We start from the raw sequence: 15,561 nt of genomic DNA, 5'->3' as shown, positions 1-15,561 counted from the left end.
AGTACAGGAGGGCTTTTGCTAGAATTGCTCACCAACAAAAATGTGTGCATTCCCATGAGCAGAGCACCATCCAAAGAAAAGGTTTTCTCCCCTTATCTCTTCCATTTAAAGGCAATTTTGTGTATCAATACAGCCATGTCCTTTACTCTGTCTGCCACCCAGGATCCTGAGCCCAGTTGCCTCTCTCTGCCTGAAAACCAATTCTACGGTTATGTGTGTGTGTGTCCATTTGGGATTGTTGCACGATTCCTTTAAGCCAGCATGGTTGCTACTTGAGAAAACACTTCGTTTTAACTTGAAAAGTGCTAGGTTTTGTTCAGCATGTTTAATTCTACAGAGTCAGAGAGATATTTGGAATAAATACTTCTTTCCAATCCATCAAGAAACTCACTGATAGCAACAGGAGTTATGCATTTGGATCTGGGCAGCACATGGCTCCTTGCCACATTCAACTTACAGATTAAAAATAGAATCTGTTCCAGCTGCAAAGTAAGACACATTAAACCTACTGCCTCCATTTGAAATATGGAAACTAAATCTAAGGACCACGGCCACAATCTAGGATGATGATTCTGACCCACATAACACAAGCCTACTGCCTCCACTTCAGTTATGAAAAATAAGCTTAAGGAATATTCTTGGAGCCTTAAAGGAATGCTTCTACTTCTTGCTATGTAGCTTTTATTAACATTCCGTCATTTAGTGGAGCAATTAATATTTTCTGAAGCTGACTCCTTTCCTATCAAGAGCATCAGGGAGAGTGGCATTGACATATATACACTACCAAATATAAAATGGATGGCTAGTGGGAAGCTGCTGCATAGCACAGGGAGATCAGCTCGGTGCTTTGTGACGACCTAGAGGGGTGGATAGGAAGGGTGGAAGGGAGACTCAAGAGGGAGGGGATATGGGGATATATGTGTACATATAGCTGATTCACTTTGTTGTACAGCAGAAACTAACACAACATTGTAAAACAATTATACTCCTTTAAAGATATTAAAAAAAAAAACCTTAAAAAAAAAAAAGAGGCTCAGGACATCTGGAAACGAAGTAAAGGACAATCCTTCTAAAAATACACAAACCCACATCCTGGGAAAGAAGGTGAAAACTGACACACAAAATGAAGTATACTATTTTAAAAGACACCTTTCAATGTAGACATATTAAGTACGAGGTGAAAGTGTTGTGAGTCAAGAAAATACTGTTTCAGTATAAAGAAGTATCCTTCATTCTTTAACGTTCAGGCAAAAAGTGGAAGGAACCAGAGTTGTATCTGCAGGCGCAAGAGTATATTATTTTCTTCCTGGAGTTGATTAAGTCTGGCAGGTAATTTGAAGATTCTACATACAAAGAGAAATTAGCCGCCTGGGAAGTGGGAAGGCAGGATTAGGACCCACTGGGAGTCCATGAACACGAAGGCCCATGAAACAAAGCATCTACTCTGCAGATACTCAGGAAACGCTCATCCATCAGTTGTCAAGCAAGGGGGGAAGTCACCTCATGTTCAGAACAGTAAACTGATGAAGTGAGTCACCAGATTCCCATGATAGCTTGGCTGGCCTCTTCCTTTCCGCGCAGCCCCTAGTCACCATGGAGCCAGAGCCTTCTCCGCGGGAAAGTGGGGAGGCAGAGGGTGGTGGCCGGGCTTCAGCGGGCCACCCTCGGAGAGGGTGAGAAGAGTGTCCAGCCTGGGTGTGGAGGAGAAGCCAGAGCCAGCAGTGACCAGCCCACCTTTGGGAGGCTACCCTCAGAAGACAGTGAGCGTGCCAGAAGGGACCTGTGGTCTAGAAAGCAGTGTTCTGAGACCTGGCCTGTCTCCAGGCCCTTCTGAACCCCACCATGCCCGCACCCCTCAGTCTGGTCCAGTCTCCTCCTCCAAAGCTTTTCTCTGCAGCCTCCTCCCCGGCCTCAGCCCGCGTGCTCAGCCTTTCTGAAGAGTAGCAGCGCTGGCCCCAGCTTCCTCCCCACCCATCCCTCCTTCACTCGGATCTGACCAGGACACAACTCTAACGTTTTCAGTGGCTCCCCAACTCCCAACACACTCCCAGCTCCCTAAGATGACATCTATGATCCTTCGTGGTCTGGCCCTGCTACCTCTTGGCCTCCCCTCAGACTCTTCCTTTCCCATGTTCTCTGCTCACAGAGGTATACGGGAAGCCTCGGGAGTGTCATGCTTTCTCTCTCCTTCACGCCTCTACACAAACTAATTTCTGTGCCTCACATGCCCTTCTACTTCTCCATCCATCCCAAGTTTCTATCAAGTTCCCCAAGTTTCCTTGGGGGAGCTGGCTAGGAGATTGGGAATGAAAGCAGATTGCTTCCAGGGCTAACTCTGGGGGATGCGGTAGTGGCTGCCTGGAGTGCTGTGCCGAGAAGGACCCACATCCAAGTCCCATTCAAGCTCAGTGAGAAAGTGTACCGTGATCTACTAAGGATGCCTGCCGTGGAAGGATGGGGAGAGGCAGTCGCTGCATCTTTACCAGTTTGTTAGGTGCTGTTCCCCTGTTTCCAAATTACACTGAGCCCACTGAATCATGAGACTTAACCTACCATGTGTGAACTGTCTGCTCTGCCACAGGACTGTCAGCTTCTTGATGCCAGGAATAGCCTCTTTCACTCTCAATTCTCACATCTAGCAATGGGCTACTACATAGTGGACATTCAATTAGTACTCAGTAAGTTAGTAAATGGGGCTAGTTCTGTCTTCACCTTTTCTACTTTTGGGAGTATTCCTCTCATCAGCTTAAAATTCACAATATCAAATCATACCTTTTTTAAAAATTTTATTTATTTATTTTTGGCTGCGTTGGGTCTTCGTTGCTGTGCGCGGGCTTTCTCTAGTTGCAGCGAGCGGGGGCTACTCTTCATTGAGGTGCACGGGCTTCTCACTGCAGTGGCTTCTCTTGTTGCAGAGCACGGGCTCTCGGCTCACGGGCTTCAGTAGTTGTGGCACGTGGGCTCAGTAGTTGTGGCTCTCGGGCTTAGTTGCCCCGTGGCATGTGGGATCTCCCCGGACCAGGGATCGAACTCGTGTCCCCTGGATTGGCAGGCGGATTCTTAACCACTGCGCCACCAGGGAAGTCCCGAAACAATACCTTTTATTGGCACTAAAAGAATTCCTTTCACATAAGGAGATGTTCTGAGTGCTTGGTAATCCAAATATTCACAACACACAGTCTGCTCCTATTTTATAGGTTGAAATCGTATTCCATCGGAACTTCCATTGTTAAAGACCGTGGCCCCTGAATCTTCCCATCCCGGTATCCCACCTCAGTCCCTCGACATCTCCCTTTTCACCATCACTTATCTGAATCTCTCTGGCTCCATTAACCCTGTTTCAGAGTATAATAACGAGAAGGACAAGAGCATTCTTGCCTGCATCCCAAGCCCCAGGTACAGGGAAAAAAGAATGGAGTTGGTTCACCATGAAATGGTCAGAAGAAGGAGATGGAAAAGTGGGAAAAGGTCTCATGGCATTGCGAAATGATCAGCGCTGTGGCTCATATGAAGACAGGCTGTCATCTGTTTCGACTACGGAAATCAAGACAAGCTTAGATACCAAGGAGTGAAAGTGCGAATGGGCTGAATATAAATCCAGACATCCGAACAAATCAATCAAATATTTATCAGGTACTTACTCTATTTGCAGCACTGCGCTAGGAGCTGAGGGGAATGTAGTGGAGCCCTACAGGTGTTGTTAGGATGTCAGCCTATGCCATCTCACTGGATTCCCTGGGTGAGCACGTGTGGGTCCTAATGCCTGTCAAAGGGATTCTTCTGAGCAACACTTCCATGGATGCTCTAAAGCTTGTAACTAATTATATTTCACTCTTCATTTTGGCTGCTAGGAAGCTCAGAGCCAAATTAACTGCCTACCTCTAGCAACTGGACAGGATCTTATAATTCATATTGTTCCTTACTACCCTTAAGACTGACTTCTCATTTATTTTCCTTTCATTCTGATATCTTCATCTACTTCGTTTGAATCCTATTGTATACTTTGGCTAATTTCCTTAAACCCTTTCATAGAAAGGAAAGGAACATATGTAAAAGCATTGTAAAATTAAGATATATCCTTTTTCTCCTAAGGTATCAAAGTACAAAAGGGCACAAGGTATAAGGTGCTGTCCTGCTCTCACAGGTGCATTGTAATAGGGGCACTCAAGGAAAGAGTCAAACTAAAACAAATGAAATGTTTAAAGAGAGAGAACTGATTAAATGTTAATAATCTAGCCACAAACCTATTGGTAAATTCAATGTTTTCTGCATTCACTCTTCAATTCCCCCTTTCTTAAAAATATACGATTTTGAAGAAAATTTAAGATTTTCTAGGTAAGGTCATGTTCTCTTTTTCTCCTGATATGGGAATAAGTAGAAGGCAGTTCTACCTCTTCCATTCTTTGTTAGGAAATAAAATAAGCTTCGTCTAGGAATGCATACGGGTTGATATTGGTAAATGGGGGAAGGCTAAAGCTAATTGTACTAATCAAACAGAATGCTTTTAGGTTAAGTAATTACGGAAAATTATCTGCAAGACTGAACTAATCCACAAAGCCAGACACTTGAGCAAAACCCAACTTATCAACTACACTTCTGGGACCAATCAATGTAAGAGGTAGACAACGCCCACCTCTTTTTAAGGAAAACGCTTGGCATAAATTTACTGTTTGGGTTAGTTTTTGCTAGGCCAACAGCCAAAACCTCCACCACTATCCTTAATTAGTGCTAGCAGTCATGAGGGAGAGAGATAAATTCAGGAGCAGAGCTAAATATCACATCCCAGGGGATGGAATCATGTCTGCTGCTGGGAACAGCACAGGACATAAAAGCATCCTCCCAGGGTGGCACAGTTACTCCTGTAATTCATCCTTAACCTCGACCCTTAGATCCCTCAAAAGATACTGAAATGCTGTAGCCAGTCTCCACCCATCCTCTACTGGAAGCCCATTCAGGGCCAGAGGATGGAACCCAAGTGAAGGAGTAGGCAGAACCAGCAACTATGTGGATGCCGTGACTTAAGGTACATCCCCAAACCCATCTACCACCAACTTCTGAAAGAGCTACCTGTCGAATCTTTCCTTGAGTGTCCCGGTTAAAACGCCTTTCTGCGGGTGGGAACAGACAAGACCTACGTATCTATTTACAATTTGACAGAGATTACCATGTGAGATTAGCCATCTGGCACCCAAAAGAAATCAGTCCTGAGGGAATGTAGTGTAATCACAGTTTGAAAGCATGAGAGGGTTCCCAACCCTCTTCAATAAATAATTACCCATCAGTGGCCATGTGTCATAACTATGCTGGGCACAGGAGAGTTAAAGATGAAGAAGACGTAGTCCCTTCCCAAGGGGCATCCTGGGGAGGCTGATGCATGAATGGCTCATTTCAATATATGAGAAATGATAAAACACAGGATACCCTGACAACATAGAAGAGGATCACTTCCTCCAAACTGGGGGTTCACAGAATACTTCCTACAGATGACACAAATTAGTTTAGAAGTTTTTAACCTGGACTACATAGACCCTCCCCCTACAAGGGGATCCATGGTTAGAATTTATAAGATCCAAGTACTTGGAAGGGAAAAAAAAATTAACCTTTTATTCTCACTAACCTCTAACTGAAATTAGCATTTACTTCAAGTGTGTATCTAGGTAAGTAACAAACCACAGAACTATTAGTAGGACCTGTGACTTTGTCACCCATGGAAATCATATTTACAATACAGTTGTTACAAATATCTTAAGACACCATTTACATTCATCACTATTTCAAAAACGTGATAGACAATAGAATTATTGCTAGACCTTGTTATTTAATGCATATTAAAACGAGGCACTTATATCACTATATTACGATTTGTTTTTTAAAATACTTTGTTAGGACTTCCCTGGTGGCGCAGTGGTTAAGAATCCGCCTGCCAATGCAGGGGACATGGGTTTGATCCCTGGTCCGGGAAGATCCCACATGCCACGGAGCAACTAAGCCCGTGCACCACAACTACTGAGCCTGAGCTCTAGAGCCTGTGAGCCACAACTACTGAGCCTGCGTGCCACAACTACTGAAGCCTGAGTGCCTAGAGCCCATGCTCCGCAACAAGAGAAGCCACCGCAATGAGAAGCCCACACACCACAACGAAGAGTAGCCCACGCTCGCCGCAACTAGAAAAATCCCACGCGCAGCAATGAAGACCCAACGCAGCCATAAATAAATAAATAAATAAATTTATTTATTTTTAAAAATAAAAATAAAATATTTTGATAACTGGATTTCAATATAATTAGTTTCCCTTACAATCTTATGTATTTTATTTTGTGTGTTAATAAAAATATTACTCTGACAAGGTATCCATTGACTTCACCAAATTGCCAAAGGGGTCCCCTCCCCCCAGAAAATGTCAAGGTCCCCTGAAGAAGATCAGTATGAGTCAGCAGCCACGTGACTAAAGGTGGAGAAAGCAATGATGACCCCACTAGTTCAAACAGCAAAGGCCCCAGGTGGCCACACGGGAAAACTGAACCAAGTTCCCTAGAGTGGCCTCATAGGGCCCAGAGATGCTGAACTTATATGGCAGTCAGAGGACCAAGGTAGAGGTGTCCCTCTGCAAGTTAGGCCAAATCCTACCCACTTTGTGTTTCAGTCAACAGCCTTGACCACAGAGTTCACTGTGTCTGGGTCATTGGCGTGTTGTGAAATAAACACACTCACAGCTCCCTAAGAATATTCAGCATTTAGCAAATATTTCACTTGCATATGCTTGATGCTCTTGGGAGCACACACGAACTTCCTGGGGCAAATACTATGACCTACTCATTTTTATAGCCTCACACAGCACACCTTCCACACAGTAAGTGCTTAATCCATTTTTGATGACTTGACTAGAATGCATAAATTTATATTTCCCTCCTTCAATACAACTTGTGATCATATTTTGGCTCATCTGCAGAAGTGATTATAATTCTAAACTCTTTTTATCTCCTTGGGCTGTATTAAATGCATGCTTCCCTAAAACTAACTTCCTCACTTCTGCCTTGCCAAGAATGACACCCTGTGAAGAATCCACCACTGGGGACAATGGATTCTCTCCTGGTTTATTTTCTTGGGTAGAAACTGAAACACATGTTTCAGCTGTGCGGTGGCCCTGGAATGCCTATGAGGATGGACCTGAAAAACAAGTTATTGCTTATAGTTTAAAACCCAATGCAGAATCAAGAGAAGAAGGGAAGGTGAGAGAGAATAAGAGAAAAGAAAGGCCTTATTTGGAAACTGAATTAAATAATTACACAGTAAGATCTGGGTTTTTAACGCTCAGGTCACCATTTTTATTATTTACATAAGGCAGTAAAATGCATGTTATTAATATGAGTGTGGAATATATTCTTCTACATGAGATGTGCTTTTGAAAAATACTTAACGGTTTTGGAAAGAAAGAAGTAAGCATTATGAACCATTAACTTCCAGGTCCACTACAATAGAAAATACATCCCACTCTCGCTGAAAGGCCAATGTTGTTATAGCCAGAAAAGCTTTCTCTAATTTACAGCAGACTGAGTGAAACTGAAAAGAAGATACCTTTCTAAAAAGTTTTCATACCTTCTGGCTGTAGGACTTCCTGATGAATTGACATAACATCATTATTCATAGAATTCTTTACCACTCATTTTTTAAACTATCACAGGATTCTTGAGAGACCGATGTCATTAATTCTAGGAAAGTCAGAGAACTGGGGTATAATTTCAGAAGTCCTACAAGCCACGCTGGAGTTGGTATCTCTTAAGAAACAATCACAACAAGAACAAAGTTCCAATCCATCACAGGCAACAAAACCCCAGTATCTGCACAGGTGACAATGGCAAGTGTTGGCAGCCAAGTCTGCATCACATACCAAGTCCACCGTAACATTGCAAACCAGAGGGAAAACAGAATTGTGGTTTTAAGGCCATACTTAACAAATATCACACCTCTTAAGTTTCAAAAACTAGAGTACAAAATTTGATAAGCTATCCAGACCTTGAGTTCACACATAAATAAAAATGAGCGATCAACAGAAAATATACGAAATGATCCTGCTGACTAATACCCTGTCTTTTCCAATCGAGGGTCAGACCCATTCAAACCCAGTCACATGAGGATGGACTCTGTAAAGGTCAATCAAAGGCAGGCTGAAACTCCAACTGTCTAGCTGACCTTCAGAGCTTGTGACAAATTGCTATCAGTCAATGTCAACTAATGACAGGAGCTCTTTGGCTAATCAATTGTTCTAAAAATGATCAAGAAAACTACTCACAGGACAGCTCATTTTCACATCAATGCCTGTGAAGTATGAAAAGCTCATTTTTTGAGTTTTTAATAAGCTCATAAGTAAAGCAGTTACTTGGTAACAGAGGTCACCTTACAGAAAAAGATAGAACCTTTGTCTGCCTTTTACATTCTTTTATTACCATATTATAGTAAAAATATGCCATGGATATGCCAGAGGGCTACATAATAAAGTAGGTAACACTTCATCTACTTGAGACAAATACTTCTGCGTTAGAGAGAAATCTATCTGGGAGTAAATAATTTCAAATGAAATTTTCAGTTGTTTAAGATGAAAAGCAATGACCAGGTTTACTAGTGATGCTGCCTAATAGTGAGAAGACACACTTTCTGTGAAAACACTCATGGCCAAGTTCATGCCCCTAAATAAACAGTTATGACTTTTAGATGATGAAGTTATTTTTCTTTGTTTTAAGATGATCTGCGTTCATGATGCTAGAAGTCAAGCAAATGGAGAACAGAAAACGGTTACTCACATTTGATGAGTCAATAAAAGGTAAGGTGACTAGAGCATGGGGTGTTCTTGGGAAAACAATTCTCTGTCCATACATCTAATTCAACATGTTTGATAAGTTAATAATATGGACCTTTGGATAACATGGATTTGCAGCGTGTAATGACTTCCCCTTTCTTTTTTACACCTGACTTTTCCCATCAGGAAATCATTTTCCTATTCTGCCTGCCACTGCAAGCAAAGACCACACTTTAATTTGAATACAACATTAAATGTAACTCAAGTACCACACAGGGCTGCCGTGGCCCAAGGGCTAAGGCCTGTGGTCACAATTATATTTTACTTTTCTCTTCTCACCAAAGCATATTTTTCAATATGCATTCTAGTGCCATTGAAATATAAGAAGTTCCCGGAGAAGAACAAGGCTTAAGAGGTAAGTGTGAACAAATATAAAATCATTCAAGTCACTCTGACCAACAGACAAATGAAATGAAAAAAAAAAAACAAAAAACCTACTTTTTAAACATTTTTCTTCCTTTTCAGGGTTCTTAGGTTATTATAAACATTTTGTTTTTAAAATAAGTTGAGATTTAAAAAAAAAAAGAAAGACAGAAAACTGTTTCAAAACAAGCAGTAGTCACTTTGTGTCTTCATCTGAAAAACTGCAGATTACAGATTGTATCCTAAACCTGAGTTGTTACAGTAGTTTTTCAAATTAAAATATCTTCTGTGGCCTCAACTACTCTCAAGTTGTCCATAGGAAAGAAATAAAGGAGGGAGGGCAACACTTAAGCCGAGACATAATTGGAAGTATGTGAAAAATGAAGTGTCAGTTTGGTCAATAAAGGGCAAAGGTCAAGGGGAATGGCAGCCCAAACTCGGTGCGAAATTGCTCATTAAGACATCCAATCAGAGAGCTCCTTCCCACCTATCCCATTATTCATCAGACAGCTGACTGTTTCAAATGCCTGGGTTTGGGCTGTTATTACTTTTCTTCTTCATGTAAAAAGACGGAGCGGGTATATAAATCGTTGCTTAGTCATCTGGAACAAAATGTGGCCCTTCCCTACCTCCCCCTCACCCAGCTCTGCCTGCTGGCTTCACAGGTCTGAAACGACTGCCTCGAGATTCCCTTCAATAATAAATGGAGTTGCCTTCTGCCTATAGGTTGCCTGAACTCCTACAAAAGCTGGCGTGGAGGGGAGGGGACAGTGGGAGGCACTGGCAACTACTGATACATTTTATTATAAAGAAATAGCAAATGCTTTTCAATTGTTCCTCTTTACAGAAACATGCTGGTTTTGCTTTTTTTTTTTTTTTTTTTTTTTTAGTGGAAGCAAAGATACTATTGTTGATCTGAGTCCTGGCCCCCAAAGAAGTTCATAAGTGCGTTTTAGAAGTTCTAGAGACCAGTGAAGTCCTTTAGGGCTGAAATGTTTCACATCAAATTTCTATGTAGAAATAAGACTTTTTCTTTATCGTCACAAAAGAGGAAAACGAGATGAGCTTGAAGTGGGAAACGTTCTGCAAGAGAAATGTCTTTACTTGTTTTCTAGGCTCCTCTTCTCAATTCAATAAATTTTAGAATGAGTGAAATGGTAGAGGCTCTTAATACATAATACAGATTAATCATATCAATCATCCTGCTCCTCTGTAAATAGCTCGATCATCATTCTACTTAGCACACAAAGCTGGATTCTCAGTCCCCGGCAGAGTAGAACCCCCTTGAGGCTAATGCTGATTCTGTTTTATTCACAGCTCTGTCACTGTTACAGAGCGGAGTGCCAGGCCCAGTGCAGACACTGGGGGAAGAGCCCCTGAATTGATAACAGAAAGAACGGCCCTCGAATGATCTGTTTCCCATTCTTAGTCGCACTTCAGTATCACATCAAATAGTAGCTTGGGCTCTGGAGTCAGACGGTACGGGTTCAAGTCCCTACTGTACCACCAACCAGTATGTGACTTCGGGTAAGTCTCTCAGCCTCTCTGAATCTCTGTGACCTCCTCTACAAAGTGAGGGATGAAATACCTACACTGACTGACAGCCCGTAATGTGCTAGTTTATTATTTTATTACTATCATGTATTCGTCTCTCTTGACTTTCAACCCAAAACGGAGACGTGCCCAAACTCAAACTGTGGTCAAGCACAGTTAAGGCTGCTTATGGGTTATACAGTGTCTGCGGCAGCCCTCCTTGGGGGGGAGTACAAATCCGGTGGGGAAAGGCACCAGATTGGTCTTCTGTCTGTCCAGACCACACGCTTCCTAGAATAGACCCTGATTATGGTCAGTAGGGCAGCCACACACAGTAGGATAAACAAGACACATGAAAGAGCCCAGTATCTGCCAATGTGCACCTCATCTTATGAGACTCTGCTTGGGGGTCCTGAAAACACCCCATCCTAAAGTAGTTACAAAGGCAAGAGACCAAGACCCGGAGGTGACTCTCACGGTGACTCACTTCAATATTTCTGAGCTTTACTTTTCTCTCTTCTGAAATGGGAAAATAGCAAATCATTGACAGTGAGAAAATAAGAATCCAATCTCATATCTTTGGAAGTGCTTTGAGGAAGTTAAAGAGTAGACAAAATCAATGTCCCAGCCGCAGCAGTAGAATCCCCAACCAAACACAGATGTTAGGCCTTCCTTTTAAATGCCCATTTAAAGGCGCTTTGCTATTAAAGAATCGATTTCCTGCAGGGGGCCACAAGGGTTACTATGAAATGAATGTAGATGCCATAAGAAGAGTTGCCATGATAAACAATTTGAGTTGGGGGAGAGATGCATTATGTAAATCATGAATAAACATCAAATCCCTGAATAATAATAATATCTTTCACATTTCCTTGATTACATAATTCACGTATATTCTCTTCAGAATGCCCAGGGTTGGATTTTGTACTTTATTTTTTTATGCTTAGGTAAAAATGTGGACCAAAACTACTCTATCAACCACAAGAGCCACTCATTTGGCAAATCGTCAGGCGCTCAAAAATCCCCCAAATTGCTGGAACCCTAACTAGGAACTGTTACTGTATTTTGAAATCTGTCAGAACATTACAAATTTCCTGGATGACCGATTTTCTTTGCTTTACTTTGGAAGTCCAAAAGAACAGGACAGAGCCTGTTACATGCCTACCTTGTACCACAGACAAGGTTATTTCACAGAGGACCAAAGCCTAGGGGATTTCTTTTTTTTTGTACCCTGGGTGCCATAATGAAGTGGCAAACATTGAAAAGGAAAGAGGAAAAAGGAAATGCAGTACAAATAATACAGTAGAGAAAGTTTTAAAATATGTATTACTCCCATCTGTGAGGGAAACACCTCTTTGGATATGTTCTTGACAGATTGAGTTATTTCTGTCTATTGGGTATGTATAAAGACATATTTATGGATTTATAAATCTTTTGAAGAGGGCTGTTATTTACCCAGTTGACTAAAATGGACTCAAACTGTGTAAATAACTATTTAGGACATGCACTACAGGCCAAATGCTGGCACGGCTTACACATCCATGCCTGCCAGAAAAGGCAGACAGGAGAACACGGAAAAGCCACTGTGCACAGCTAATCCGAAGGCTGCACAAAGACCCAGCTCCACAGGTCCCAGGGATGAAAAAAAAAGAGTTGAGAAGCGTTGTGGTTGGCATGGAAATGCACCGAAGTTGTTACAGCAACACTTGCAGGCATCATTCTGCATTTAGCAGGGAATAAATCGCACTGCCCAGGAGAGGGCAGTGCGGGGAGGGGCAGGGGGGACGGAAGGTGTGACTCCTACTACCTCTGTGGTCCAGCTGGTGGGGAGCCGTTGGGGGGGAATCAGCACCGAAATCTTCCCCATGATCACCATGGAAGTAAGTGACTTTCCTTCTTTGATGGAAAGAGGGCATGACGAGAAGAATCTTATATAAATAATCAGGAAACTGAAATTTTAGGCCTGATGCTGCACCAGGGCTTCAACAAATCGCTCAGCTCATCCACAGCTTCTGTCCCTCCTCTGTCAAATGGGGCTAGACCTGTTTTATCTGCCACCAGAGTTGTTTTAGGCAGGTTCAATTGAGGTCATTCCAATGAGACTATTTATATGAAAATGCTTTAAAAAGAAAAACGAGGTGGTGGTCTTATATGAAAAAACAGAAAGAGGAACGATATAAGTGGAAAACTCTGGCAATGTGAAGGGTATACGGCTTACAGTCACATTCACTATTAAATTGGCCTTTAGAGAACACGTGTTGAAGGAGAAAGGAACCTGAGAAATTCCTGATTCCTTGTTCCAACAGGTCAGAGGGGAAGAACTGGGGTGGGGCATTTGCCCTCTGAAAGTCCTTTTATCAGATGATGTTTAAGAAAACTCATGTTTCCATTTTAAACAAATGCATTTCAGCAGTTTACAAGCCTTCAAAGTAGCAGCCAAACTACCCTCCTGATGGTAGTCTTAAAAAGCAAGACATGAAAAAGAAAAACAAACAGACAAACAAAACACTAGGCTATGACCCCATGTAGCAACTCTGGAGTACAGGAAAAAGAATTGAGAGTCCATTTACACCTTTCTGAAAACTCTTGGTGCAAGCTGAATTCTAAAAGTAGGGCTTTATATGGAAATGCTGACCTCAACTATAGTGCTGTGAACAGCAACACCATAACATATACATACGCACACTTGAAAGGAAATAGGCCCCATGGATTTATGCTGCATATCGTTTTCCAGTAAAAGGCAGAGGTCAGAGGTTACCAGTTTCTGCCTCAGCTCTGAACCAGTTTACTCTTCCAGGCTCCATTTTTGCTAGACTTACAGTTGTGATGAAGTCAGCAACTTTTCTCTGAACAATAAAATATCTCAAATGCTTAAAATTCTATGTGTAGAAGTTATTCCCAGTCCAAATAGCATACATCTGCCACCCCTCCCCCCAAAAAAGAACTTTTCTGTTTCTGTTGTCAAATTAATCGTGTTCAATTCATTGTAGACTTTGCAATTTTAATTGGTATAGCCCAGTTCGGTTAGAAAACAAAATTCTTTTGTTGGGTAACAGCACTCCAGTGAAACATGATCATAAAACTGGATTTTAAAGTATGTACCTACTGTGGGCTCAGTCAACTTCAATAAAGCCATCTTTTTATATTCAGAGAGAGAATACTCCCTTCGGTTGCATGAATTGAACACAAAATACCCTGCAGTAGTTCCCATCAAAAGCAGTACAAAACGTCTAAATCCTCATTCACCTTATTGCTGAAGCTTAACTTTATGTTTAAACTTTATCTCCTACCTGTTATAGGCAGACATGCACATCCATGGACACCCAAATACACATACAGGTATGTGCATTCCAAGAACCACACAAATGAAATTGATCTGGATTCTTTCCATTTCATCCTAATTCCCTTTAGTCTGACTTTGCCACGAAGCCAAGCACTTAAGAGATTCAAATAAGTAAATCCAGAAAAATGGCTTCAACCCAGTGAAGAGGGAAGCCCGGCATGGGTTTCTAAAAGGCCCACTGCCTTCTAGGCATCTTAAGACATTGTTCAGTTGGAATCCTAGTGGGTGTTTCTTCATGATCTCTTGAAAAGCCTCTAAGGGTAAGTAATAATAACACTTTTTTATTTGCAGAGCAGGGTATTAGTGGCATGCTACTTCCACACATTCGAATGTCTAATCTACTTCTCTAATCTCAGTCCATTAACTGACCCTGTTTTATGGAGGTGGCCAGGTGACAGGCAGCTAGGCAGCTGGTCTGGCAGAGAAAGAAGAAGGGGGGGGGGTTCCCTGGTGTCGCAGTGGTTGAGAATCTGCCTGCCAGTGCAGGGGACACGGGTTCCAGCCCTGGTCTGGGAAGATCCCACATGCCGCGGAGCAACTAGGCCCGTGAGCCACAACTACTGAGCCCGCGCGTCTGGAGCCTGTGCTCCGCAACAAGAGAGGCCGCGATAGTGAGAGGCCCGCGCACCGCGACAAAGAGTGGCCCCCCGCTTGCCGCAACTAGAGGAAGCCCTCGCACAGAAACGAAGACCCAACACAGCCAAAAATATATAAATAAATAAATAATAATTAAAGGTGCTAATAATTTAAAAAAAAAAAAAAGAAGAAGAAGAAGGGGGTCGAGAGGAATAAAATAAGATGAACCGGTTCTCATATTACACGGGGTTTGTATTCTAGGAGAAACTGTATAAAGAGTCCCTCACCAGACATTTCTAATTTTTCAACCCTGAAAAATGACACAAGTAGCAAGAGAACAAGAACAGCCCTCCTACCTTGCTCACTGCTGTTATCCCCACTGTGTGATGTGTGGCCCCCGCTGGAAGGGCCCGGGGTTCCTCCTGAGCGGGTAGATGCCGTGTCATCGTGATCTCTGTTCCAAGAGGGCTGTGAGGGCACAAAGCAGACATCTGAATACAGTGGTCTGTTAACACGGTCCCGGCAGGGTCCCCTCTCACGGTGACAAAGTGGTGGAGGGCTGGACTGGACAAGCACATCATCTTTCCCGTCCCCCTTCACTAATGGTGCCAGCTCAGAGCTCCACTGGTGCATCTAAAATGTGCCAATTTCCGCTTCGAAGCTAAAATAATGTCTACCAATAGTTATTCTGTAAGTAATTGCATGCTTTATTACTAAGGAAAACAAAAACATTCCAGGCAAAGAAGGGGGGAGGGGGGAAACCGCTGCCACTTCATTCTGACTGTATTTTTAATGTCAAGCAACCCTCTGGCACAATATCTGCTACTCTAAAAGTGCAAAGTGAGAGTGGTGGTCTGTAACACTGCGGTGTGTAGAGGTTTCTGATTCATCC

General features: G+C 42.5%; 1 protein-coding gene across 2 annotated transcripts in view; it reads right to left on the bottom strand.

The window, feature by feature from the left end:
* MEIS1 (Meis homeobox 1) overlaps positions 1-15,561 on the bottom strand; it is a 136,612-nt gene that overhangs the window by 92,717 nt on the left and 28,334 nt on the right. For both annotated transcript variants that reach the window (XM_061210792.1, XM_061210793.1), the window contains exon 7: positions 15,026-15,137. In XM_061210792.1, the coding sequence (XP_061066775.1) occupies positions 15,026-15,137 (112 nt within the window). The remainder of the gene's footprint in view (positions 1-15,025; positions 15,138-15,561) is intronic.

Source organism: Eubalaena glacialis, chromosome 14 (assembly GCF_028564815.1).
Source record: "Eubalaena glacialis isolate mEubGla1 chromosome 14, mEubGla1.1.hap2.+ XY, whole genome shotgun sequence".
Taxonomy (NCBI): domain Eukaryota; kingdom Metazoa; phylum Chordata; class Mammalia; order Artiodactyla; family Balaenidae; genus Eubalaena; species Eubalaena glacialis.
The sequence above is the reverse complement of the archived record's forward strand: the minus strand, read 5'-3'. Positions and strand labels throughout refer to the sequence as shown.